The 27932-nt window shown below is 34.7% G+C and overlaps 1 protein-coding gene across 3 annotated transcripts in view; it reads right to left on the bottom strand.

Moving 5' to 3' along the window:
* LOC114334891 (uncharacterized) overlaps positions 1 to 26826 on the bottom strand; it is a 150618-nt gene extending 123792 nt beyond the window's left edge. For all 3 annotated transcript variants that reach the window (XM_050642970.1, XM_050642971.1, XM_050642972.1), the window contains exons 1-2: positions 26112 to 26826; positions 258 to 744 (exon numbers count right to left, since the gene is read on the bottom strand). In XM_050642970.1, the coding sequence (XP_050498927.1) occupies positions 258 to 744; positions 26112 to 26647 (1023 nt within the window). In that variant the 5' untranslated portion in view covers positions 26648 to 26826. The remainder of the gene's footprint in view (positions 1 to 257; positions 745 to 26111) is intronic.
* Between the last annotated feature and the right edge of the window lie 1106 nt (positions 26827 to 27932).

Here is a 27932-nt window from a genome sequence, read left to right as displayed (position 1 = left end):
ATCTTTACCATTTCGCTGTAATCTTCCGTCCCGTTAGTGGTGACTCACCCTGTAGAACAATTTGGTGTTGGAGCAAAATTTTCACTTTGGATGTCTGGGTGATGCGTTTTTTTGGATCCATTTTAGCATACTATAAGGAAAATGTCGATAAGAATGGGAGAGGTATATATCCAGTAATGGATTAAAAGTTAAGACGGGTGACATTATTTACTTTATCAAAAATTTATGTAATAGTTATGCTAATATTTCTCTCTTACCTTAGGTATTTCGGCTTTTTTCTTTCCTTTTTGTTGAGTCACAATGCCATTCTTTCGTTTTCTAACTTCAGTTTCTTGTTCACTGGATTTGTTCTCAACCATTACTACATTCTCGTTAAGTTGCACATTAGAAGTAACGGTTGGTGATGATTTTTGTTCAATTGGCAGTTTATCTTCACTAATCCTTGTAGAATCAACAACAGTGTAATACTGAGAGACACAAATTCTACTATATTTATCTAAATTATATTTTTCTCTTATAAAATTTGAAGCTAACAAATTGAGAAGTTTGTAATTTAAAATTTCCGGATTTGAAATGAAATTAACAAGAAATAAAATTAGTTTTCTAGCTATTATTGATACTAATACTTGACAAGGGAGGGAATTCCATAATTCTGAATTGATAAAGTGTCTCATAACATTCGTTGTCAGTTGCTGAACAAAATAATTCTTAACTTTTGGATTTGTACTAATAATGTGTGAATATCTAAAACAAAAATAATATTTCAATTATTTGTTTCACAAACATAAAAAAAGTTAGTTAAAATAGACTATATAAATAGGCATTACCACCAAATTTTAAAAATATTGTATTGTTACATCAGCCTTTGAACTACAGGGTGTAACGAAAATACAGGTCATAAATTTAATCACATATTCTGGGACCAAATATAGTTTGATTGAACCTAACTTACCTTAGTACAAATGTGCATATAAAAAAAGTTACAACCCTTTGAAGTTACAAAATGAAAATGGATTTTTTCCAATATATCGAAAACTATTAAATATTTTTTATTGAAAATGGACATATGGCATTCTTATAACAGTAGCATCTTAAGAAAAAATTATAGTGAAATTTGGACACCCTATAAAAATTTTATGGGGGTTTAGTTCCTTTAAACCTCCCCAAACTTTTGTGTACGTTCCAATTAAATTATTATTGTAGTACCATTACTTAAACACAATATTTTTAAAACTTTTTTGGCTCTTAGTACTTTTTCGAAAAGTCAGTTTTTATCGAGATATTTTGAATAGTTGTCAAATCCAACACATATTTGTGTATGGCTAAGTACGATTATGGAGACTTGGTAATAATATGAAAATTTATGTATGATTTACATTTTTAGGTATATTTTGAACCATATTAAAAAAGAAGCCATATCTCGATAAAAGTTGTCTTCTCAAAAAAATACAAAGAGGCAAGAAAGTTTTAAAAATATTTTGTTTAACTAATGGTATCGCAGTAATAGTTTAATTGGAGCGTACACAAACATTTGGGGGGTTTAAAGGAACAAAACTCCCATAAAATTTTTATGTAAACAAATTAAAAAAGAAGCCGCAACTCGATAAAAACTGCCTTATCGAAAAAATACTAGGAGCCAAAAAAGTTTTAAAAATATCAAATTTAACTAATGGTACCACAATAATAATTTAATCGGAACGTACAGAAAAGTTTGGGGGGGTTTAAGGGAACAAAATCCCCATAAAATTTTTATGGGGAGCACAAATTTCACTATAATTTTTCTTTAAGATGCTCCTGCCATAAGAATGCCACATATCCATTTTCAATAAGAAACCTCTAATAGTTTTCGATATATTCGAAAAAATCGATTTTCATTTTGTAACTTCAAAGGGCTATAACTTTTTTTATGTGCATATTTGTACTGAGGTAAGTTAGGTTCATTCGAACTATTTTTGGTTCTAGAATATGTGATTTAATTTATGACCTGTATTTTTGTTACACCCTGTATAATCAAACCGCAGGCGAGCATTCAATGACCCACTAGAGAATTCGATGATTGACGAGATTCCAAATAAGCGGTGATGCCGTCATGAGGGGTCTACCTGTTACATCGAGAAATTTCGGACATCTTGGATATTAGTGCACCCTAATATGTCTGTGTAGATTTTGGCATTGGATCCGACCATGACTTGTAACACCGTTGCCGTATCCTCTATTTTTTCATACTATCACGTTACAATTTTTTGTGATATTATACACGAGCGGGACACCCTAAAGTTTTCGAGATACTGACAACGGAGGGGTGAATGGCTAATTTTATTCATACTTTATATTTTCGAGGGTGCTGAAAACGAAAATGAGGTTTATTCTGAATTTTATGTGGGGGAACATTGTCAAAATCGCAATTTTAACCTAAAAATAAAAAAAATGAAATTACGTTTTTTTGCGTTTACCTCGCTACAACTCTGTTCCATTTTAATATTTTTTTCTGAAATTTTTACAGTATGTAGCTCTAACATTTCTGAAGGCAAATGTACCTGCTTCAAGTTTTTGTTCTTATCATGATAAAGGTTATGATTTTTTTAAAGATAAAGGTGCGGATTTGTGCATTGCAAAGTTTAATCGCAAAAGTTGTGTGACGAAGTTTAAAATTGTGCTTCTTAATCACGTTTATTTGAAAGTAGAGAGTACAAAGAAGTTTTCTGGTAAGTTTTAGATCAAAATGTTTTATAGAAAAAAAAATAGTGCAACTTTTAATGTCGACATTAGACATCCCCAATATAACGCTTATTTTTTGAGGGACACACAATCTAGGTCTAATTTCTCACCTTTAGTACTATCCTTGGATTATAAGCTTTCATTTGACACCTCATTTGTCATTCTACCTAGTATAATAACGGACAAGTAAACGTTCTTATTCTATTATTCTTGTAGGTACAGTTACGGTCACTGAATAGTTTACACCTTACTTTTTATATTGTAATACTGTAAAATTGCAGTGTCGTACGGATTTGACAAATGTCAAAGTCAAAAAATTTCAAAAAGTCAATGCTTGTCAAAACTTTCGCGAGTGTTCAAAAATAAAATAAAAGTATATCAAACTCCTCCAAAATGGTTAGAATACATTTGAATGATGCGCAAAAAGCAAGAGCAATTGCCAAACTCGAAGAAGGTTGGTCACTAAGGCAAGTTGCTGCTGATTTGAACGTGAGCCATATGTGCATATGGAAAATCAAACAAAGATGGGATAATTTTCACTCTATAACACGGTTGGGCGGTTCAAGAGGGCAGAAGATCTCCACAGATCAACAGGATGAGATGTTAGTAGATTATTTGAGAGAATCTCCTTTTGCCACAGTTCAAAAAGCAAGAGAAGAGACAGCGTTTCCAGGCAGTATTCGCACTGCACGTAGAAGAATTAAAGCAAGTGGACTGCTAAATTGTGCAGCTGCAAGGAAACCTTTTTTGACTGAGGATCACAAGAGGAGACGAGTTGAATTTTGTAATGAATTTATAAACCGTGATGGGAATTTTTGGTCTAGGGTTGCATTTTCCGATGAAAAAGTATTTCAGTCATATAGCAATGGTCGGGTAAGAGTTTATAGGCCGAGAAATCAAAGGTATGATGAACAATATACGCACCATTTAAGAAATAGTGGAGGATTCTCGGTCAATGTATGGGGATGAATAAGTGCTGAGCCCGAGCGTTTGTTATCATGTAGAAGAGAAGTTAACAGGATTACATTACAAACATATTCTTGAGCATACAATGTTGCCATCGGTGATCCAGAGATTCCCCAACAACGACTTCATCTTCCAACATGACAATTGCCCGGTGCATACGAGTAGAATTGTTCGAGAATGTCTAGAAGAAACTGATGTTAATGTTCTTCCGTGGCCGTCCCGTAGTGCAGACTTTAACCCCGTCGAAAATGTGTGGGCAGAGTTAACAAAGAAACTAAATGAAAGAAACCTTAGACCACGGAACAGAACTGAATTATGGGAAGCAATTGAGCAGGCATGGGAAGAGCTTGTTAACTATAACATGAGGGGATTGGTGCTATCTATGAACAGAAGACTGCAAAGTTGTATTGACAAGAATGGGGCTTCCACCAAATATTAATTATTTTTTTATTATTTATCATTATTTAATATAAAATAAATTTAAAATAAAATGCATATTTTAAAACCAGACTTCTTTATTTTCGTTATTAAGACCATAATCCATTTTATTCAAAAAACTTCTTTCTATACTTTCCATTTTGTTAAATTTTGTAAAATATTTAGATTTTTTAATTTCAATCAACCTATTCTAGCTAGGTGCACCACTGGCAACGTCACTTTGACGTAAAAGGTGCGTTTAAACGAGGTAAAAATTAAAAAAATCGGCTCCTAGAGACGTAAGCCTGTAAACTATTCAATGACCGTAACTGTACATTTAACATTAATTGAAATTATGAAAGAAATGGCATGGCAACACTGTGACGCACAAACATAAGATTCAGCTGTGCGTTACATAGGGTGCACTAATATCCGAGATGTCCGAAATTTCTTCATATTTTAACTTTGGTGAATGATTTTTACTACTGAAAAATGTGAAAGGCAGAGATAATGCCAAGGAGAATATTGTATGGCCAGACCACTAACATCTTGTTTAAAAATGTATACATATCGTGTAAAAATTGTTTTTTACACTATCATAAAAAATAAACTCGTTTTTATTAAAAGTAAATGAAAATTTTAATGTTCATAACTGTTTTATGTCTAATTCACTCATACATACTTAGAATTATGATAATCCTAACGATCTGTTTATAGATCGGGTCATATCTACTTCAAAAATACAAAGATGTAAATTAATGTCATAAATATGTCTCCCCCATTTAGAACAATATGATTGATAATTATGTATAAGTAAAATTTTGATATTTGAAAAAAAATAATTTCGGTGTTGGTAAGTTATGGGTTAAATGTTCTGTTTCTTGAAGTTCTAATCCCATATATAGATCTCTGGAGTGATAAGGAGGGTTTTCCAGCGAGGGTGTTTTGTTCTTTTTTGTTTTCAATTTCGTGGAATTCCTTGTTATAAATGACAATGTGTCTTCTCCAATTCTTCCTGAAATGCATTTTCATTGGAGCAGGTGCTTCGGGCCATATCAAATGGGGAATTCAGTGACGACACGTGACTTTTTCTAAAGTGTTACCAAAACCAGATGTAAAAAATCGGTGCTACTTCGGTATGCGGTCTACGGCAGAGTTTCTAGTTTGGTATGCGGTCTACCGTCTGATATGCGATCTACGGCAGTTTAGCTGATTCGGCATGCGGTCTACGTACAAAAACAAATTAGAGAAACTATTACAAACTTTTTATTTATTATTTATATTTATACTTTACTTTACTTGTCATACTTGTGCTTTACTTCACACTTCACGTGTTATTCTGTCTAAATCCCGAACCGAGGATTAGCGGCGTGTAATTTGGGTTGCCTATATAAACTTGAATCAACGAAATGGGCCTTGAGTGTTAATTTAAAACGCTGAAAAGACCGTTTAGTGATAATAAAAAGGGTGGGTTGTGATTGCGCGCAGCGGTCAAATACCTCCTGCCCTGCGGTTCTCTCACTCTAATACCCGTAAGTTGGGTTTGGACCGAAGGGTTAGGTCTTCCTCCTTTCAGGCAAAAACCGATATTTACTGCGGTTGCATGATATTTAATATTAAAATAGTATTGGATGTGGTAGAATGTAGACTCTTTGTATAATTACCAATTGAACAGTGAAGCTGTTAGTAATAATAAAATAGTAATGTTTGTAATAGTTTCTCTAATTTGTTTTTGTACGTAGACCGCATGCCGAATCAGCTAAATTGCCGTAGACCACATATTAGACGGTAGACCGCATACCGAAGTGGCACCAAAAAATCTTATTTAAAAAAAATTATTTTGAACCTCCCAAATATACGTTTTTGTTTAAACTATTTGCAAAAATGTTAATAACAGAATTGTATAGAGGATTTTGTCATTAATCCATTTAAAAAGCGTTTCTCAATGGAAATTAAAGAAAATGAGGACATTCAATCTTGCAATTGGGTATTTCTTTGGCAGGTTATCCGCTTCATTGCTGGAAAACTTCTGTCAACGGATGCACGTGTAGCCGGAACTGTTAAAAATAGGTTTGCCAATTTAAGATCTTCCTGAAATGCATTATCAAGTTCTGAAAACTTTAAATATTGATACAATTCTTGTACTATTTTTTTAAATATAATCTGGATCATCAAAAAGAACTGCCAATTCTGTTATTAACTTTACTGTGTCAAATTTTTGTCCATATAGCTTTACAAATTGATGAAAGGCCCTATCTGGGAATTTTTTTTGTGTTATTGTTAAAATTGTCAAAATTATAATATAGTGCCAAACACTTGAGATGTTTTAAATTAGAAAACCTATTTTTAAGTTGAATAATCATAGTGTCAACAATTTCAAAAAAATCGTCATCGACACTCATCTATGTTTAATTGCACACTGTAATAGGTACTAACGAGTAGTTACCAAAACAAAAAGTGGTAACAAGCCTACTATTATCCACAGTCCACAGCACCAAAGAGCGTCCACGCTTTCAGCTTTCAAAATTTTTAGACACGAGCCGTCTCCGCCCGTCCGACCGATGGCCGATGGACAACCATTCGTTACCACAAACAAAAGTGGTAACAACGTAACCTGCAACTGAGTCGCATAAACTCGTTAATATTTTCGTGCGTCTAGTTGGCTTTTTACTGAATTACTATTAATTAATATACATATTTCTATTGTAAAAAAATAAAATGGAAGTATTTCACAGGAGTCATAAAATATTTTTATTTGCAAGATTCTTAACTGTTACCAATGGTAACAGTGGTTACATGGACGCTTTGTCAGTGAGGGAATTGATAATTCCTTTCTTGATGTTGATGTTGTGATTGGAGTGGTAATTTAAATATCTGTTAGTGTGGGTTGGTTTTCTGTAGACTTTGGCTATTATCCTGTTTCTTCTTTTGTAATTAGCACATCCAGAAAACGAAGTGAATTTGATGGATTCTTCTTTATTGTTGATGTCCATCATCAACAATATCATTATATTATATCATATTATATTACATCATCATCTATACAGGGTGTCCCAGACTAATTTATCCAGGCTATATCTCTTAAACGAATAGATATTTTCCAATGGGACAAACACTAATATAATTAATATGGCGTAATACACTTTAATATGGAGTAGAAAAAATCATTCCTCAAATATTCATCCCTTAGTTACAACCTCTAACTTTAATTTTTTTAATAGCACCCTGTAAGTATATTTTTTGTAGTTTTGGATGTGGTCTTCTATCGTCTATTCAGCAGATTTTTAAAAAATAAAATCGGTTCGTAAGTAGTCAAGAAAATATCGTTTAATTTTGTTAATTAGGTATGTGTCCCAGACTAATTTATCCAGGCTATATTTTTTAAACGAATACAAATTTTCGAATGGGACAAAAACTTATCTTTTACATTAATTTGTAATACACTTTAATATGGCTTAACAAAAATCATCCCCTAAATATGCATCCCTTAGTTACAAACAATAACTTTAATTTTTTTAATAGCACCCTGTACTTTTTTATAGTTTTCTATGTGGTCTTCTATCGTCTATTTAACAGATTTTTTTTAAATAAAATGATTTCGTAAGTAATCAAAAAAATATGAGTGTATTTTTTATTTTTTTTTTTAATTATTCAAGATAGTTAAAAATAGAATGGAAAAGAAATCTGCTTTATTGTCACTGAAAATTTTACAATTTTATGAACAAAGCTTAAAATTATGTAGTCAGAAAATAACAATAACAAATCACCCCCTAAACCATTTTATTTTTAAAAAGTCTGTTGAATAGACGATATAAGACGATACAATAGACATACAAAACTATAAAAACATGTTCAGTATGCTATTAAAAAAAAAGTTAGGGGTTGTAACTAAGGGATGAACATTTAGGGGATGATTTTTTCTACCTCACATTAAAGTGTATTACAAATGGAATAGATCAGTTTTTGTCCCGTTCGAAAATCTCTATTCGTTTAAGAAATATAGCCTGGATAAATAATTAGTCTGGGACACATAATTAACAAAAACAAACTGATATTTTCTTAATTACTGACACACCGATTTTATTTTTAAAAAATCTGTTGAATAGACGATAGACGATCACATCCAGAACTATAAAAAATGTACAGGGTGCTATTAAAATAATTAAAGTTTGGGGTTGTAACTAAGGGATAAATATTTAGAGGATGATTTTTTCTACGCCATAAAGTGTATTACAAAAATGGAATAGATCAGTTTTTGTTCCATTCGAAAATCTCTATTCGTTTAAGAGATATAGCCTGGGTAAATTAGTCCGGGACACCCTGTATATCTCCACCATAATGTGGGTTGTTTGTCTTGTTTGTGTACTGTGTTGTGTTCGAAATTCTCCAGATTCTAAATATGTTCTGAATACTGAATATATCATAATTTAATAATGGAGACAATGATGATCCCATCCCATAGCTAATCCAAAATTTTGTTTATAGAAGTCATTATCTAGTTGAAAATAAGTGTTGTCTGTGCAAAGTGTTAGCAAATCTCTGATAGCAGACACATTCAGTTTGGCTTTAGTTGTCAATGTATCATCCTGTTTTATTCTTTTAAGGTTTTCTCCAGTTGTAACATTGGTGATGATATGTAGTTGTTTAGAAAACAGAACGCAAATGGTTAGAGTAAATCACTGTTATTCCAACATTTTTCCTGTAACTTCAGGTGTTCCCCAAGGTTCACACCTGGGGCCACTACTATTTAATCTATTCATTAATGATATTACTACTTGTTTTTCCCATATAAAAGCTCTCCTTTTCGATGATGACCTTAAGTGCTTTACAATAATATCTCATGATGATACTCTTGGACTACAATCAGATATTAATAAATAATTATCCCAGTGGTGCTCTCTTAATGGCATGGAATTAAATGTGGTAAGTGTTATATTATGCGTTTCTGTAGGAATCAACATTTGCTAACACATGACTATACTATTAACGATCAAGCATTGTAATCATGCACACAAATCAGAGACCTGGGCATAATATTAGACTCTTCACTCAGCTTTAAACACCACATTAGTACCGTTGCCCAAAAGTCTATGAAAATGCTTGGTTTCATTAAAAGAACATCTCGTGATTTCACAGATGTCAATTCAATGAAAATTTTATATTGCTCACTTGTTAGATCTCATCCTGATTTTTGTTCCTCTGTGTGGTATGTGGTATCCATATTATCTATAGTTTATTTTTTAACCAGGAGGAGTAAACTAAAAAGACTGATTCACACCTAAGAAAGTTATTAGAATAATAACCAAATACATCTTCTTTTTTGGTTGATCTAGTCGGCCCTCAACGGTAATCCATAAATATTATATTAAATTAATACGTCGCTAAAGAGTTCCAAAAACAACTGCTTTTTATATACAGTGGAACTCCGTTAACTCGGATTAATTGGGACCGCGGCCGATCCGGGTTATCGAAAATCCGGGTTAGCCGGAGAAAATGGTAAAAATTAATAAAATATGGTATGCTTACAGATAAACTCCGTTATAATTGTCACACAGACACTGGTAAACCACGTTCGCATTCCACACAAAACCACACATACAAAGCGTCGTCAAAAGTCTCATTCTTAGCTTTATTAGCTTTGCACCGATTAAACTGTCTTTTGTTATCATTTTGAAAAAAAAAATTCTTCGATTTTAGTTCTATTTTTCTTCCAATCCGATACTGTAGATGTACCGACACCATAATATAATGCGGCAAGATTCACCTTTATCAATTCTACTTAATGCTTCTAGTTTCTTTTCCATTGTCACTACAACATTTTTACGTTTTGTTGCCCTTATAGACAAAAGACACGCAAACACAAAATCTGAATAAATTTACGAACGATTACAAAACGGAAGCGAACAATAATACGACTTTACTACACACAATACCGTCTCTGATGTTATGTTATTTAATAAAAGTGATGACTAAGACCATTGTTAAAAAAAGAATTTTAATAGTCTTTTCTAAACAATGCTAACACAGACAGTTTCAAAAAAATAAAGGATAATACAGGTGCATGTTGTTTTCGACAATGAATGTGGTGTACCATGAGTTATTTTTACTATGTTATATTTAGTTCAATCCGGTTCCATTATCTCTCAAATATTATATTACATAGAGTTGGTACAAAACCTCGTGAACCTTGAAAATGCGTATGTATAACCGAAATAAAATGAAGCCAAAAACATACGACTATTTTATTTGCTGCGAATTGCGCGACAGGGTCCCATCTGCACCCTATATTTTCAGTAATGTCGGATTCATCAATCGTTTCGTTCGTATATTGACGTCACCAAATGAATGAATTAGGTTCACGAGATTTTGTAACAGCAATACATTTTTATTGTTGAAATGTTTGTCTGATAAAAATCGGTCCGGGTTAGCCGGAGTTCCGGGTTATCGGGGGCCGACTTATCGGGGTTCCACTGTAAAAGCAGACTAACAATCTACAAATTAACAATTTACAGAAAACACCAAAATCGCCGATATAACTGAATTAACCTATGAAATGTCACTAGTGTCAAAATTTGATAAATGTCATTAGTGTCAAAATTTTGTAACAGTGGAGTAAACTTGCCTGCGGTTGGACCAATTACAAGCAAGCAATACAGCGCGGTAAATTTGAATCACTCCTCCTGGTTAAAAAACAAACCATAGTTCATAAAAACAAACTTGATAGAGTTCAGCATACCTTTCTCAGATATGTAGCTTTTAAAAACATATATATATATCCTAGCTACATGGATATTGAATTATTATTGAATATTACTTCATTAGAAACACGTAGAAAAAGAAAAGAACTGACAATCTTATTCAACATTATTAATGGTAATAGTAGCTGTCCCGATCTTCTGTCAAAAATTAGTCTTTTTGTTCCTACTCGGTCAACAAGACAAACTAAAACTTTTCATATAAGCTTCCATAGATATATGTATATAACTATGCTTACAACAATTTTGTACCAGGAATACTTAGACTTGCGAATTCTCTGAACGACTTAATAGTCGAGGAAATGAAGCATTTTGGCTCGCAATTTTTTCGTCCAGCGTGGATTTACTTGAAATTTTCACAGAAGGTAGGGAATAGTCCAAGTATCATTTTCTATATCATACCGCTGTACGCTAAAACCTTGGGGGTGGTTATTCGCGCTTGAAAGTAACAATTCTTCGACGAAAAAATCGACTCCTTTAGAGGGTTTTTTTTTTGAGAATACCTCGAAAAATATGAATTTAATCAAAAAAACTGTGGATTTCAAAATTGTATCGTTTAGTAACACAAATCAAATTCTTTTTCTATAATATCTTTAAGACCAATACAAACCGAGATACGGTACGTTAAAGGTTAGCTTTTTTCGTCAAATGTATAATTTGAAATATTCAATGCCAAATACCGGGAAAACTTTGCATTTTTTGAGAAAATTTAAATAATCTGTTTTTAAGTATACAATTAGATCTTTCAAAAATAATAATAAAAAGTTTCTAGCATGAAAATTTAGCGACTTATGATCAAAAAAAGGTCAGTACCTGCTTTTCTCTACGAAAAAATCAGTGAAAACAACCCCCTAACTACCCTCCTAATTAAAAATGAATCTTAACCTTTCTGTAATTCCTTGTATATTTGTATTACCAGTACATCCAAGAAGTTTGACCTATTTAAAAGGCCTAATTTTAGAAAATTGGAGTGTAAAGAAAAACTGATTTTTTGCAATTTCGTAGGTTTCACCTTTAACTTCAAAATATCTCCGAAAATACTGGAGTTACGAAAAAAATTATAGACTACTAAATTGTAGCTTTTTTAAAAAATAAAATTTACTTGTACATAGATTTTCATTACAGTAAACAGTTAGCGAGATATAGCTGTTTAAAACCTCTATTTACGAGCCAACACCCCCTTATTCGAGCCCTTTAAACCCAACCCAATTAAAAACTAAGGGATCTTACGGAATTTAATTTACACAGTCTTATAGCTCTTCAAAAATCCTACAAAATCATTTTTGTATTTGTATTTGTGCACATTTGTAAATTCGTATTTTTCTGTAAATAAATGTTTTTGTAATTCTATAATTCTACTTTTTTTCTATATACATAGATCAATTAAATTATCTACTTATAAAAATTGTAATGATATTAAGAATGGTTTTTAAGGGTTTAAATATTATGATATTATATCCTAAAGCATATAACAATCATTATTTAACCAATCAACACCAAATTTTACCCAATTTAAAGTTTACAATGTTTTTATATAATTTTTGACAATAAGGGTAGTTTACACCCCTAAAAATAATCAACGCCCTTGAGCATGATATAGAATATAAAGTACAGGGTGAGATAATCCTAATCCCAAATTTTTATGTAAATCGATGCAAGCCGAAATTATTATTTTAGCACAAGTAAATTTTTTATATATAGCTCCAACAAGGGTGGTTTTAAGGGTTGAAATATTATGGTACTATTCGTTGCAAGATATTTCGGATTTAATCAGATTTATTATTTAGTAAAGTACCTTTAAACTTTGGATATAATTTAAAATTGAGCCTAATCTAACGAAAGACTAAGGGTGACTATTCGTTACAGCATTAAGGAAGTACAGTCATTTTGTGCTTGATATCGATCCAGTCTCTTAATCTGGGGAGTTCCATCCGAATTATCTTGCAACGGATAGTACTATATCTTAAAGCATAAAACAATCATTATGTAACTAATGAGAACCAAATGTTGACAATATTAAAGTTTAAAATGTTATTTTATAATTTTTTACAATTAGGGGTAGTTTTCACCCTTAAAAAACCAAAAGCGTACAACGGCTCAATATAGAAAATAAACTAGAGGGTGAAATAAGCCTAATTAGTATGGTATAGTTAGACCCAAACCCAGACATCCAAAGTGAAAGTTATCCTCCAACACCAAATTGTTCTATATGGTCCACATAATGTTCAGAAAAAAGTCACACCATTTTGAGCGTCGGGTTTGGGGGGAGAGGGGGGAGACATCTGCAAATTCGTAGTTTTTTACGTTTTTCGTCAATATTTCTAAAACTAAGCGGTTTAGCATGAACAACCATTTACACAAAATTGTTCTACATTAAATTTGAAATAAAAAAGGCCCTATGCATAACCCTTCTAATACGAACGGTTCCAAAATTACGGAGGTAGTATAGTATAATTGGTCCAAAAAAAGGCCTAACCCAGACATCCAAAGTAAAAGTTTTCCTTCAACACCAAATTGTTCTATATGGTCCACATATTGTTCAGTAAAAAGTTACACCATTTTGAGCGTCCGGTTTGGGGGGAGATGGGGGAGAAGTCAGTGAATTAGTAGCTTTTTACGTTTTTCGTCATTATTTCTAAAACTATGCTTTAGCGTAAGGGATGTTCTATAGAAAAATATTCTACATAAAATTTAAAACAAAAAAGGTTCTATACATAATTGTTATAAAATCAACGGTTCCAGAGTTACGGATGGTGAAGTTGGAGGTTTTCGATACTTTTTATATTTACCGATTTCTCCCCCCTCTCCCCCCAAACCCGACGCTCAAAATGGTGTGACTTTTTTCTCAACATTATGTGGACAATATAGAACAATTTGGTGTTGGAGGATAACTTTCACTTTGGATGTCTGGGTTTTTGGTATAGTTATATCATAAATATTGCCCAAAAAATATAAAAAGTATCGAAAACCTCGACTTTTCACCCTCCGTAACTCTGGAACCGTTGATTTTATAACAATATATATTTTTGTATATAACATTGTTTACGCTAAGGCATAGTTTTAGAAATATTGACGAAAAACTTAAAAAAACTACTAATTTACCGGCTTCTCTCCCATCTCACTCCCAAACCGGACGCTCAAAATGGTGTAACTTTTTACTGAACAATATGTGGACCATATAGAACATTTTGGTGTTGGAGGAAAACTTTTACTTTGGATGTTTGGGTTAGGCCTTTTTTGGACCAGTTATACTATACTACCTCCGTAACTTTGGAACCATTCATTTTAGAAAGATTATGCATAAAGCCTTTTTTATTTCAAATTTAATGTAGAACAATTTTGTATGGAGGGTTGTTCATGCTAAACCGCATAGTTTTAGAAATATTGGCGAAAAACTTAAAAAACTACGAATTTACCGATTTCTCCCCCCTCTCCCCCCCAAACCCGACGCTCAAAATGGTGTGACTTTTTTCTGGACATTGTGTGGACCATATAGAACAATTTGGTGTTGAAGGATAACTTTCACTTTGGATGTCTGGGTTATGCCATCTTTTGGATCAACTATACTATTGTGATGTAATTGTCTTTTTACGTGGTTGACTCTACTATTTTATTGTTTATGTTTTTAGGCACTAAGTTTAATTTAATTGACTTTATTTATTTTTAATAACTTACACTTAAAGAAATAAAGAACACTGAATTTATATCCTTTAATAACACTAATTTACAAACTTAACATTAAAATACCACATTATTTTTATTCGTTACAAAATAACCACGGCTTTATTAAAGATTACACTAAAACAACAATTTATCTAAATGTCTAATATGTACAATTTACATTTACATTTATTTCGCGTCCGAACATCGAAAAATGTTACTCGACCGACGACTACAAATTTATATCTAACTCTAATTTCAAGATGTCTCTTTATATAGTTATAAAAATTATTCTACTGATTTCCAGAAAAAATCGAAAGATATGTATTATTTACAAAGCAATAAAAAAAGGTGTATTCGGTGATTCTTCTAGATATGCCGATACGTAAATAGCTGTCTCGCCGACGAACAGGGTTTCAGACACTTCGGCGCCAGAGAGTTCTGGCGTTGACAGGACCGGCCTGGGACCGTGACATTGCCCCCTCCTCAAAAGATGGTTCCTCCTGGAACCTTGTCGGGACTGGAACTGGATGCTGGTATCTGCAACTGGACCCTCTTTTACAACTCCCAGTTGTATAAAAGTGACAGGGGACGGTCTTCTCTCCGCACCAGTAACTATGCGGATTGCAACAGACTAACACCTGGACCTCGGTGTCTTGGAAAATTTCTTCTACCATATTTCGGATAACTCTCCAGTCTAATTGGCTGCATTCTAACTTTGGCATGGCTAACTTTTGCACGTCGGACTCCAACACGTGCTCTCTCAATTGAATTAATGCATCCCATACATCTTGGTAGGTAGGTTGGTCATGGACAGTGTCTTTCGTTACCAGATAGAATAGGTAACGTGATGCATCTTGGTGTTTCAATGCTTTGCCAGGAGCTGGCAGTTGGCATTGAAGTTCTGCAACTCGACCAAACTTCATTCGGAAGGCGGATGCCAACCCTCGTGCGTCTTTGATACTGGCCGGGATGGTATGGGCCAGTGAATAGTCATCGGGAAGTGCGAGAAAATCTCGCTTTTCTTCAGTGGTAACACCATGTCTTGCTTTACCGGTACCTCCGTAGGCACCCATGAACTCTTCAAAGGTAAGGTCAGGTATTTCTCGAACTTGGTTGACTTCCGCTTCTTCATCTACGTCGTGGTCTCCCTCGTACGGCGCCAACCGGTTATGGTGGACTATCATCGGCTTTCCCCTAGGAATCTTGCTTATTCGGTAGATAACGTCATTGATTTTCTTGACAATGAGGTACGGACCTTCCCAGAACTGCTGCAACTTGGGAGAGCAGCCTGTTCGCTTCTTTGGATTATAAAGCCAGACTTTGTCGTTCTCCTTGAAACATCCCTTTTCAGCTTGGGTATCGTATCGTTTCTTCATTCGGTCGCTAGCGATCTGAAGATTAGAACGGACCAACTCATGTATATCGTCCATTCTTCTTCGTAATTCATTCACGTAATCCTCACCAGCAACATCTTCTCCAGGTCGACATCCAAACTCTAGATCACAGGGTAGACGCATCTCACGTCCAAATAGGACTTTTGCTGGTGTTTGGCCAGTTGATTCATTAACAGCAGATCTATAGGCCATTGCGAAGAACGGAAGGTACTGGTCCCAGTCTCGTTGATGATTGGACACCATCTTTGTCAAATACTTGCCGACTGTCCTATTCATACGCTCCACCATTCCATCCGATTGCGGGTGATAGGCCGTGGTTCTTGTCTTCTTCATGCCTAGTTTATCACAGATTCCTTAAAATAGATCGCTCTCAAAGTTCCTTCCTTGGTCACTATGGATCTCCAGAGGTACTCCAAATCGGCTGATGCAATCTTTGATTAACACATCTGCAATAGTGGCGGCCTTCTGGTCTGGAATTGCGTAGATCTCCACCCACTTCGTGAAGTAATTCATTACCACCAACATGTATTTGCATCCATTGTCACTTTCTGGAAATGGCCCGGCAATATCCAAAGCTATTCTTTCAAACGGACTTCCAACATTGTACTGTCTCATAGGAGCCTTTCTTTTCCGGTAGGGTCCGTTACTTGTAGCACAGGTAGTACATTTCTTACACCAGTCCTTCACATCGTCGGAACTATTCATCCAATAAAATCGTTCCCGAATTCTCTGAAGGGTCTTCTTTACACCAAAATGCCCTCCTGATGGACTGTCGTGTAACTGACGAAGTACTTCGGCTACTCTGCTCTTTGGAATCACCAACTGTGTTCTCCTCACTGAACCATCATCATTTTCTATTACTCGTTTAAGCAAGCTGTCTTCCAAGATAAATGAGTCCCACTGGGCCCAATACGTCTTAACTACTGAGCCTAGGCTTGATATTTCTTGCCAAGATGGTCGACGATTTTCTTCTTTCCATTTTCGAATCTTCTGTAAAACTGGATCTTTTTCTTGTTCTTCCTTGATCTTGGTAGGCGTCCACTCGTCGTTGACCACTGTTGTTCTTAGTACTGCTGCTTCCTTTGACTCTGTTTTGTTGCAATGGGAACATTCTGCTGGACACAGTCTTCTAGATAGAGAATCAGCGTTCTTGTGGCTAACTCCGGCCCGATGCTCGATCTTGAAATCGTATTCCTGAAGTCGTTCAATCCATCTGGCTATCTGACCCTCTGGATTCTTAAACTGCATTAACCATTTAAGGGCGGCATGGTCGGTTCGGATTAGAAACTTCCTTCCATAGAGGTATTGATAGAAGTGTTCTACTGATTTCACTACTGCTAGAAGTTCTCTTCTCGTGACGCAATAATTTCGTTCAGGTTTTGAAAGCACTTTACTAAAATATCCAAGGACTCGTTCCTGTCCTTCTTGAATCTGCGACAGCACTCCTCCAATTCCCACATTACTTGCATCCGTATCTAAGATGAACTCTCCTTCGGGCAGTGGATACCCTAATATTGGCGCTGTAATTAAATGCCTCTTCAAAGTTTTAAAGGCCATTCGGCAGTCTCCATCCCAGCAATAATCTCTTGCTTCCTCTGTAAGTCGCGTTAATGGCTTAGCGATATCTGCAAACTTCTTAATGAACCTCCGGTAGTAAGTACATAGTCCCAGAAAACTTCTCACTTGATGTTTATCAGTTGGTTCAGGCCATTCCTTAATCGAATCGATTTTTCCTTTGTCCACGGCCACTCCTTCTTTGCTGACTATATGGCCTAGATAATTGACTTTACTTTGAAATAGCTGGCATTTCTTGGGGTTTAACATTAACTGGGCAGCCTTAAGTCGATTAAAAACGTCTTCTAAATTTTTCAGGTGGTCTTCAAACGTCTCCCCCAAAACTATTATGTCGTCTAAATACACCAGGCATGTTTTCCAAGATAACCCTCTCAACACATTTTCCATAAGCCTCTCAAATGTCGCAGGAGCGTTACAGAGTCCAAACGGCATAACGTTGAATTCCCATAATCCAGATCCTGTCGTAAAGGCCGTCTTCTCTTTGTCCACTGGATCCATTTCTACCTGCCAATATCCAGACTTCAAGTCCAACGTAGAAAACAATTTACTTCCAGCCAATGTGTCCAACGTGTCGTCGGTCTGAGGCAAAGGATAACTATCTTTCTTGGTAACATTGTTCAACAAACGGTAGTCCACACAGAACCTCGTAGTTTCATCTTTCTTCTTGACCAGGACCACCGGAGAGACCCATGGGCTCGTAGAACTTTCTATCACCCCGTCTTTCTTCATTTCTTGAACAATCCTTTCAGCTTCCTCTCTCTTCGCCTGTGGTAATCGTCGAGCTGATTGACGAATTGGCCTAGCGGTACCAGTGTCAATTTTATGTTTGACAACTGTCGTTCTTCCTGTCTTTCCTTCTTTCGGTACGAATATGTCACGATACTGCCGAAGAAATTCCCTTAATTTCCTTTTCTCCACTTGATTTAGAGATTGGCCTGCAACTGCAACCATTTGGTCGAACTTGTCGTTGGAATTATCTGATGTTGTTGTCTGACGGATTATGGACGTCACGGGTACACAAGTTCCTACTTTGGTCTCCTTCTTGATGGTCACCGGGTAGTCATTGACATTAATCAATCTCACGGGAATTTCTTTAGCAGAAGTAACCAATTCCTTTCCAATTATGATTCCTCGGCCAACCTCCTCGTCGTGGTTCCATGGCTCCATCATAACAGGTGTTCCTTCTTCTACAATTCCCTGTAGCCGCGCTACGATGATCGTTTCACTCCTCGCAGGCACAACTGTATCTTCTTTAATGGCTGCTAGCACAGTGCTGTCATCATGTGGATGAAGAAATACCTCCTCGTTGCCAACTTTGATTACCCTGTTCTTAAAATCCAATTGAAATCCATGCAAATTCATTACGTCCATTCCTAATATAACATCTTCTTCGATGTCTGCAACTATGACAGTATGGACGAACTTTTCTGCTCCAATCCCTAATTGTATCTGGATTTCTCCGTGGATGTTGGCATTTTCACCTGTGGCAGTCCGCAGTCGCAACCTCGTTGGTAAGAGTTTCTTACGGCTGTTTATAACTGACGGTCGTATAATGGTCCTGGTCGCTCCGGTATCCACCAACAATGTATACTTTTTACCATTTATTTCTCCATCCACATATACACTATCTTCACGACATTTCAAAGAAGCTATTAGTATGAGAGGGTCTTTGGAAAAGTTGCGGGTCGAAGCTGCCCCCCTAAGGCCGACCCGTTCTAGTTTTCCTGCTGGTGAGTCTCTTGATTGTTATTGTACCTAGGGTACTTACATGAACTCCGTACGTGTCCCATTTCCCCACAGTTGCAGCACCTTATGGTCTTCGTTTTCTTGGATGCAATGTCTTTCATCATATTAACAAGCTGGTCAAGTTTGTCCTCATCCTGTTCCTCTTTCACAGTCCTCACTTTACTGTACCCACCAGAGGCCTGGATAGCTGATTCGTATTCGAGGGCGGCAGACAAGACATCGACCAGCGTCTTGTGACGAGCTAATCGCAGTGTTCTTTGCATTTCATGATCACAAAGGCCATCAATAAATGTTTGAACAGCCAACTTTTCCATCATGTCTTCGGGAGCTGTTGGATATGCATATCGTACCAACCTGGCAATATCGACCTCGTATTCTTGAAGAGCTTCATCTTTCTTTTGTCTTCGATTTTTAAACTGCGACTGATAGACATGCTCTAAATGTTCGTGCCCATATCGCATATTCAGTCTCTTTTTAAGCTGCTCGAAGTCATCTGTCTCCTCTACGGCTATGGTCTGGAGGACATCCAAAGCGTCGCCTCGAAGAGCAATAGTGAGGTTTACAGCTTTTTCTTTTTCGGACCATCCGTTCGCTCTGGCCGCCGATTCGAACTGTTTCATGTAGTTGTTCCATGATGACTTTCCGTCGAAATTTGGCACCTTAACACGGGCATGACCTACACTCCCTTCAACTATCGACCGTGGCTCCAGTTTGTATTTGGTTTCATCATCTTTGATGTCTGTTAAGATGGGTTCCATCCCTTTGTCTACTTTTTCCGTTTCCTCCATTTTCTTTTCTATTTCCTTGATCTTTTCTTCAAAAGTAGATTTTATGGACGATATCTTGTCGTCAAAATCCGAAGTTACTTTAGAGATCTTGTCAGTCATCTTGCTTTCAAGGGATGAAATATCACCCGAAACTTTCAAAATATCACTAGAAACTCTATGTTCTAACGATGTAATGTCTGTCGAGACTTTGTTCTCTAACGATGTAATGTCTGTCGAAACTTTCAAAACATCCGAGGAAACTTGGGAGATTTCACTAGAAACTTTGCTCTCTAACGACGTAATGTCTGTCGAAACTTTCAAAACATCCGAGGAAACTTGGGAGATTTCACTAGAAACTTTGCTCTCTAACGATGTAATGTCTGTAGAAACTTTCAAAACATCCGAGGAAACTTGGGAGATTTCACTAGAAACTTTGCTCTCTAACGATGTTATTGACGAAATTAAAGCAGCATGCTTGTCTTCAAACACGTAAGTTTCTGGATCATGACCCTCTTCTTTTAGTGCGTTCTTCAGACGTTCAACTAGATCAGCCTTTTTGCCAGTAGAACTCAGGTCCCTTTCTTCCAATTCAAGTCTCAGGTCTGCAATTGTTAGCTTACACAAGGAAGGCATGATCACACACTTTATTTATTACGATTTATATTTAGTTATTATTAAAGATTCCACACTGTATTAAACCGAGCTTATATTACTTATTTATTTTTATCCCACTTCTGACACCAGTGTGATGTAATTGTCTTTTTACGTGGTTGACTCTACTATTTTATTGTTTATGTTTTTAGGCACTAAGTTTAATTTAATTGACTTTATTTATTTTTATTAACTTACACTTAAAGAAATAAAGAACACTGAATTTATATCCTTTAATAACACTAATTTACAAACTTAACATTAAAATACTACATTATTTTTATTCGTTACAAAATAACCACGGCTTTATTAAAGATTACACTAAAACAACAATTTATCTAAATGTCTAATATGTACAATTTACATTTACATTTATTTCGCGTCCGAACATCGAAAAATGTTACTCGACCGACGACAACAAATTTATATCTAACTCTAATTTCAAAAATGTCTCTTTATATAGTTATAAAAATTATTCTACTGATTTCCAGAAAAAATCGAAAGATATGTATTATTTACAAAGCAATAAAAAAAGGTGTATTCGGTGATTCTTCTAGATATGCCGATACGTAAATAGCTGTCTCGCCGACGAACAGGGTTTCAGACACTTCGGCGCCAGAGAGTTCTGGCGTTGACAGGACCGGCCTGGGACCGTGACACTATACTAAATCCCAAATTTTTGTACAGATCGATGCTGGACGAAAAAATTGCGAGGTTTTGCCATTTTTTCAGTTTCATTTCCTCGACTATAAAATATATTCTGCAATTCCTTGTATAGATTTAAAAACCATTTGGTAAACATACAAATATAACTAAATGTTAACTAGATGTTAATGATATAATTTCTATCATTAATTTTTAAGCTTAAACTTTGTTTGTTTTTTATATCATAATGTTATTTTTTTTCCTTTAACTAACTTAACAGCTTTGTTATCCAATACATATTGTAATATTTGTTCTTTGTGTTGACACTGTTTATGTTTCTGTTTTTGTCTTTGTAATATTATTGTGTAATAATCTTTTTTTGAATTGGGCTTGTCCATGAATAAATAAATAAATGACTCAGTGATGAGACTGATAATGTCACAACTAACTAGTATATTGTTGTGATCATATTATATGATTTTGTTGTAATTAAATTAGACATGCCACAAGAAAAGTCTCAGAAATAGATTGAGTACCTAATTGATAATACAGTGTGATATTGGTTGCCAACCTCTAGCATGGATAGATATATCGCCGGTCCGGAACAAGAATCACGTAACTGCAAATTTTGTCAATTCGTATTCATTGCGCAAATAACTTCTAGCATACTATGTACAGATGATACAAAAGCGACAGAACTGTAACTATGTGCTGAGCCACTACAGAGTAGTTGCATCGTTATTGAAATATGCACCATTTTATAACTTGTTTCAAACGAATAATGACGCAACTGTAAATAGGGTTGAAAATGGGGGGATTAAGTAAATTAAGATAATGAAAATCGGACCAATAGGGATGAAACTAAAACTCATCATTATAAGAATAAATGCCATATCGATGCTCCTGGACGGTTAAACTGTATTTAATCACTATTTTCAATATTTAAAAATTTTTAAATGAATAATGACGCAACTGTAGATAGAGTTGAAAACGGGGAGATTAAATTAAAATAATGAAATTCCAACCAATAGGGATAAAGATAAAAGCCATCATTGTAAGAATAAACACCATAAGTTTGCCAATCAAAATCACAAATGATCATTCATCTGGTGAAGAGTATTATTATGACTTTGTTCATGCTGACTATGCAGCAATTCGATCTTCCCTCGAAGCAATTAATTGGGATTGCGCACTTCAAAGAAAAGAGCTCTCTGACATGGTTTCTGTATTTTACGACATTTTTTAGTCCATCATTAATCATTTTGTTCCGCTAAAAAAAATCTGTGATAAGAAATATCCATGCTGGTACTCCTCTGAGCTAAAGAAGTTGCTTCACGAGAAGAAATCAGTGCACAAGATATACAATAGCACAAGGTGTCCAGAAAGTTATGCAGCATTTAGTAACTTAAGAACTAGATGTAAATTTTTATAAAGACAGTGTTATGCCGATTGCATTCAACGTACCGAACACTCCATTATTAATACCGTTAAATCCTTTTGGAAAGTTGTAAGTAGTAAAAGGGAAAGTAACTCTATACCTAATACAATGACTCTTGGAGATCATACTGCCTTCAATGGAACTGATATTGCTAATCTTTTTGCTAACCAATTCTCTTCCGTCTATACAAACCAATCCTTACATCCGCATGTAACCCAAATTTCACCTTTGGTTAATTTGTCTAATTATCACATTGAAATTTCAAAAATTTTCGAAAAACTGTCTGAACTCAATACCAACAAGGGTCCTGGTCCTGATGTAATTCCCCCTACTTTCCTTAAAACATTCAGCTTCATTCTATCGCGCCCACTTTTTTATATATTTAATAAGTCTCTATTAACAGGGGAATTTCCAGACTACTGGAAAAACTCTTATGTCACTCCAATATATAAATCAGGTCGAAAATCGGATATAGGTAACTATCGTCCCATTTCTATTCTTAGTGCTATTAATAAAGTTTTTGAGAGCATTACTTCCGATTATTTAAGTTATGACTTCTCGCCAATTATAGGGGCCCAACAATTTGGATTTACAAAAATCTGCAGAATTGGGTCTCATAACATATGTTGATTTTTTGCCAGATGCTCTTGAGAGGGGTTTACAAGTTGACTCTGTGTATACTGACCTTTCCAAAGCTTTCGACAAAGTTAATCATGAGCTCTTGATTCATAAACTTTATTTATACGCAAATATCGCAAATTGTCAGGGTTAATCATTACTATTCTCATACCATCTCTGTTACCTCAGGTGTACACAAGGATCACACTTGGGACCTCTGTTGTTTAATATATTTATCAATGATCTAATACCCTGTTTCCAAGTGGGTGAAACTTTGTTATTCACTGATGATTTAAAATGTTTTAAAATAATCACATGTGAGGCTGATTCACTTAGTCTACAAGGTGATATTGATCGCCTATCTAACTGGTGTATGCAAAATGGTATGTGTTTGAATGCATCCAAATGCCATATTCTTCGTTTCCCTCGAACTCATCATCCAATCATCTTCGAATATAGTATAAATAATCTGACCTTACATTCTGCCTCTGAAACTAGGGATCTAGGTGTGATCCTTGACTCCGCCCTTAGCTATAAATCACACATTTCCAGTACAATACAGAAGTCTATGAAGATGCTTGGCTTTATAAAAAGAACCACCAGAGACTTTACAAACATCTCAGCTATTAAATCCCTTTATTTCTCCCTGGTTAGATCTCATTTCGATTACTGTTCCACAATTTGGTCCCCCTATTACTTTACTCATAAACTGAAACTTGAGGCTGTCCAACACAATTTTCTGAGATATACTGCTACTAAGATGCATGTATACTATGACTATTCTGTATTAGAGCGCATACTGAACTTACCTCCTCTTGAGGTACGCAGAAAACAAAGAGACTTAATAATTTTATTTAAAATTATCAACGGGCTGTGTAATTGCCCCAAGCTTCTCTCCAAAATATCTCTATTTGTCCCCAGTTGTTAGACTAGGCAGGTGCAAACCTTTTATGTATCTTTTCATAGATTCAATTATTCTTACAACACATTTATTCCTAGAACTCTTCGATTAGCTAACTCATTAAATAACCTCGAAATTTTTAATATATCAGTTTCCTGCTTTAAAAATCATATTTCTTCCCTAACTTTTTAATACTTTCGGCCAGAGCTTTTGTATTGTGATTAGTGTTACATGACCTGTATGTATTAGATAACCCAAACCGTTACACCTTGGAACATTTCTGAATTGATTTAGGTGATATCTTTTGTTTGTAATTGTACTGACCTATATGTTATCTTATTCTTTTTTTTTCTTTTTTTGTAACTGCACTACTCATAGAATTATTTTTTCTCAAACCACTTTGTTATGTTATATTATGATAATTTATGTTATATAATTGGTTAACATTTATGTTATATAATTGGTTAACATTAATGTTATATAATTTAGAACATTGTAACATTTATATCTGAATAGGGCTTGCCCATGAATAAATAAATAAATAAATAAATAAATAATGTTGTTCCTGGACGATTACTCCTTATTTAATCCCTGTTTTAAATAGTTAAAAATGGTTTTTTTGTTCTCCTGAGAAATTTGGCGTTTTGCAGTTACATCATTCTTGTTCTGGACCGGCGATATGAAATTGGTACCGGCGATATGAAATTGGTATAGGTACCTACATAAATACCAAGCAATATAGATGCATTGCATATTCACTTACATTCCTTGTAAATATTATTATAAATTTTTGGTAGTAAAGCATACAGTATTATACCTGTATCAATTTTAAAATATTATGTTTAACACTTTGACTGCCACACCAAATTCACCAGAAGAGTCCTGTTGGCCACACTAAGTAATTGGTTTATAAAAATGTATTTAAAATTGTTTATCCACACATCTGAGATACATTGTTTAAATAATTTAATTAAATTGTGTGTAGTTTGATTAGTGTACGAAAGATATACACATGACCTGGGAAAAGTTTTTTATTATATGCTTCATGTATGAATACACATAGCGAAACAGTCTTTAGTGACTGTGTATATACATGAATATGCATGTGGAAGTTTGAGCTCAGACCAATGAACTGTCAACACGGATGGAATGGCCCCATCCCATTTAAACAGTGAAGCGACATTGCGGCCAACATACAAGTGAGAGGTCCTAGAGAGAGACAGAGCTTGTCAGGGAAAATTTGACTTCTTCATTGGTTGGATATTATCATAATGACCAGAGTTGCCAGATGTGGTTTTATAAATCCCCCACTTAGAAACTGAAATTCCCTCAAATTGAAGCTCAAACCCCTTAAATTTAAATTTTTGACGCATTTTAATAAATTAGTAGTCAAATGTAGAGAACAGTAAACCAAAATTATACTATTTATCAACAGAGGGCCTTGGAAATAATTCATAGGTCCTATCGTCTTCGATTATATGAGAGTATAATTATACAGTTCTACGTATATACGCAAATTTAATTTACCATGACCCCTTAAAATATCTCATAATTGTCCCTCCACAACCATTTCTGCTTAGAAAAATTCCTCTAGACGTTTTCAAATTACTCCAAAATTATGGAAAAATACCCCAAGCTGGCAACGCTGACTACCACTATAAATTTTTTGTTTAGGAAAGATGGCCATTATCTTCCCTCCTTCCCTGACTAGCGCTATCTCATCCTGGCGTCATTAAATTCACTTCTTGCCCATTCCATGGGTGTTGACAGTTCATTGGCTCAGACACTGTTTATAGTCAGGTATACACATGTCAGTCAAAGTGTTAAAGCAGGTTTTAGAATAATGAAAGCACTTACCTATACAATTCTTCAATATTTCCAGAGTACTTTTCCTTTCTTTTTAATCCTCTTCTGTATTCTTTTAAGTGTCTCAAAAATATATTCAATATACTGTGGGTTAAAACCTTATTATGTACACATGATTGGACCTCTACTAACCTCTTGATAACATCTTCAAGGAATACTCTACTCTCCTTAGTAAACTCAGCATCACTACTAATATACACATACCAGATACTTAAAAAATATTTGTCAATATCTCCAACTAGGCCATCCAGCTTTTTCGGGTCTGGTTTTACTTTAACAGGTTCCTTCTTGTGGTGTTTACTTACTTTAATAATTTCTAGTGGTTCATTTCTTTGCAACAACTTATGTAAATAGAAGAAGGTAATGCAAAGAGATCCAAACCAAATCAGTACAGAAAAACTTAAAAATGTAACACCACTTACAGGTAGTAGAGGAAATGCACTATTTATAATAGAAATTGACGTTAACAAACCAACCCCTACAATAAATATCTTCCAATTTAATAATACATCTGCTATGAGAGACATTTCTTTTTCTTTTGTTTATTATTGATCGGTTGAACTGATTATACGTACATTACAATTGTAATAACGCTGATTAATTTAATATTCTATCATTATTTGAGTCTGATAAGGTATTTTCATTAATAAATTTAATATCCTGTGATTAAGATTAACTATTTATTAGCACTCACATCTTGTTTACAAATTTTGTAGGAGGTGAGTAATCACAGCTGTCTATGTCAAAGTCAGTATTCCTGATAAATCTCTCATTTGCATGAAGCAAATAGAAAAATCTAATCTTTCAATAATCGATCATGTAGGTATATCGTGTATAATTTGTATAATATCGAAAAAACTCAGGATATTATTATTTATCAGGAATTTTTTATTTTTTATGATATCTGGATTACTGGATTGTCCAAACTTATGGATTTATTTTTTATTTTGCTGTATGTAATGGTGGTTGCAAATATGTAGGTTATTTTGGATTAATATTATTTATATCCAAATAATATTATTAATATTATTTGGATAAAATATTAATTCTCCAAAATGGGAAGTCCCAGATACAGAATCCATTAATAAATATAATAATAGACACTAATTTAAATCTAAAACTTTCCTTATTAGAACCTTTATCTGTTAACATCCTAATCTCTGCCTTCCACAATTTACAAGGCATAGAGATGCCGAATATAGAAAACGGAAAGGATTCTACAATATGCAAGCACATTCCGCTTTCATTCGTCTAGGAAAAGATCCTTTCGTCTAGGAAAATATGTTAACAGAGAAAGGATTCTAATTAGGAAAGTTTTAGATTTAATTTAAATTAGTGTCCATTATTATATTTACTATTGGATTCTGTATCTGGAACTTCCTATTTTTTTAATAGATGTCGCGGCAGCGTTCTTATGGTGGATTTGAATCTATTTTTGAAATTCCCCTTAAAAAGACAATCTCATTTCGTTTTGATTCAGATGCGGGCAATGGGGCAATAATCTACACTGATGAAGTTAAAAGAGAAACAACTGTCTGTAGATTCTCCCGTGTGGAGGCGCGCCACTCAAGTAGAATACCTCCACAGCTTCTCCTGCTCATCGTAAAAGGCGACAAAGTGGAGCAGCTGTCCTCTGTCCTTCAACCTAGCTCCTAACCTGTCCCTGTGACAGTTAATACCCCTCAACTATCATACGACACCCACCTCTACCCATCATACACGTCCTGATACCCAAACCTATACCCAAGGAGAAAACCTCTACGAATATAAAAACCAGTTGAGGAAACGACTGAAAAGAAACGGATATGCATG

The sequence above is a fragment of the Diabrotica virgifera genome, chromosome 2, assembly GCF_917563875.1.
Source record: "Diabrotica virgifera virgifera chromosome 2, PGI_DIABVI_V3a".
Lineage (NCBI taxonomy): Eukaryota > Metazoa > Arthropoda > Insecta > Coleoptera > Chrysomelidae > Diabrotica > Diabrotica virgifera.
This window is presented reverse-complemented; position numbering and strand designations above follow the sequence as displayed.